Source organism: Nicotiana tomentosiformis, chromosome 11 (genome assembly GCF_000390325.3).
Source record: "Nicotiana tomentosiformis chromosome 11, ASM39032v3, whole genome shotgun sequence".
Classification (NCBI taxonomy): Eukaryota; Viridiplantae; Streptophyta; class Magnoliopsida; order Solanales; family Solanaceae; genus Nicotiana; species Nicotiana tomentosiformis.
Genome location: NC_090822.1, coordinates 115,192,255 through 115,193,541, shown reverse-complemented (window position 1 = coordinate 115,193,541; position 1,287 = coordinate 115,192,255). Strand labels below are relative to the sequence as shown.

The 1,287-nt window shown below is 43.4% G+C and overlaps 1 protein-coding gene across 1 annotated transcript; it reads left to right on the top strand.

Moving 5' to 3' along the window:
- Positions 1-383: 383 nt before the first annotated feature.
- Positions 384-776, top strand: LOC138902059 (uncharacterized). The gene has a single exon (XM_070189871.1). It carries the CDS (start codon positions 384-386, stop codon positions 774-776), a length of 393 nt encoding a protein of 130 aa, XP_070045972.1.
- Positions 777-1,287: the final 511 nt, after the last annotated feature.

Genomic DNA, 1,287 nt, shown 5'->3' with positions numbered 1-1,287 from the left:
TGTTATTTTTTCAGGCTTCGGTGCTTCATCATGAAAGATTCCTTCAGTCTTGTTTAGAGATCAATCAGCTTGAGTACGAGCTTAAAGAGCAAATCCGAAAGAAGAACATGTATAGGTCTCTTAGTGATCAACAAGATGAGGCTCTTAAGGATCTCCCAACTCTCCAGGTCGAGCTGGAAAAGGCTCCGAAAGAGGCCTCATCCATAAAACGGGAGCACGCCGATCTGGTCGAGAAAGTAAGTCTCTTTGAGGCTAAAAATGAGAAGCTATTCGTGATGACTAGCAATGCAACCTCGCAGGTCCAAGAAAAAGTAGATTTGATTGACCAACTTTGGGCTGAGATGGACGAGGTCAAGGTCGAGACCGAGGTGTAGAAGGGTAGGATGAATCTGCTGGCTTCGGAGAAGGAGAACAAAAAAGAGGAGTTGGCATCGGTCAAGGACCAACTCCGGATGGCAAAGGACAAGGCCGATAAATGGTCTCAGCTAAATGATGAACTTCAGGCACAGATGAACTCAGCCATCGCGGAACGAGATACCCTCGGCCAAGAATATACTGCGCTGAAATCCAAATTGGAGGAGACTTCAATCAAATCCTCCGAGGTTGAGGAAATGCTGGCCCAGTATAAGGTTGATGTGGAAGTAGCTGAGGCTCACTTAAAGACAGAGACCAAATATGTGAGGCGGTTATCCCGTAGAGAGACCATCGAGGAGATTTACGCCCGAGGCTTTGACATATCGGCCAAGATTGAAGAGGCTAAGAAACTCGAGTCCTGAAGGTTCCGAGGGTTCCGACAGTTTTGGTGACAAGTCGAGCCATAGTGAAGACTAGGAATAGATGCCTTAGTTATTTTTTGTTGGTTTTTATTTGTATATTTTCTATTTTGATTATTTCGAGGCCGTTCCATTGTGCCTTTGTAAATAATTTTTTGAAATATATAAAATTTCCCCCTTTGGCAATACTGTACCTTTACTTTCCAGCATATGTTTGCAATTTTTTATTTGCGCATCATTTTAAAAATGCCTTAGAATGAAATCAAATGTAGATTGGAGTATCCGTTCTTCAAAGATCCACGCGAGGCCCGATTTCGATGGCAACTCTGGGCTACTCGTGGTTTTGAGATTTCGATAGAGTTGAAGGTTTTATTAAGAAGCTCAAGTGTCTTAGATGATGTTTTTGCTGAGGGCAACCACTTAATAGGTTTTGATTTTGAGCAAAGGCCTTAATTTCTGAGTACGGCCTTCGAATGTCTCCGAGCCTTTTTTAAGGCGGCTGTAGCCTTTCGCA

What these genes read in the sequence shown, in the direction of transcription:
- LOC138902059 (XM_070189871.1), top strand. Translation starts at nt 384, where the DNA reads ATGAATCTGCTGGCTTCGGAGAAGGAGAACAAAAAAGAGGAGTTGGCA.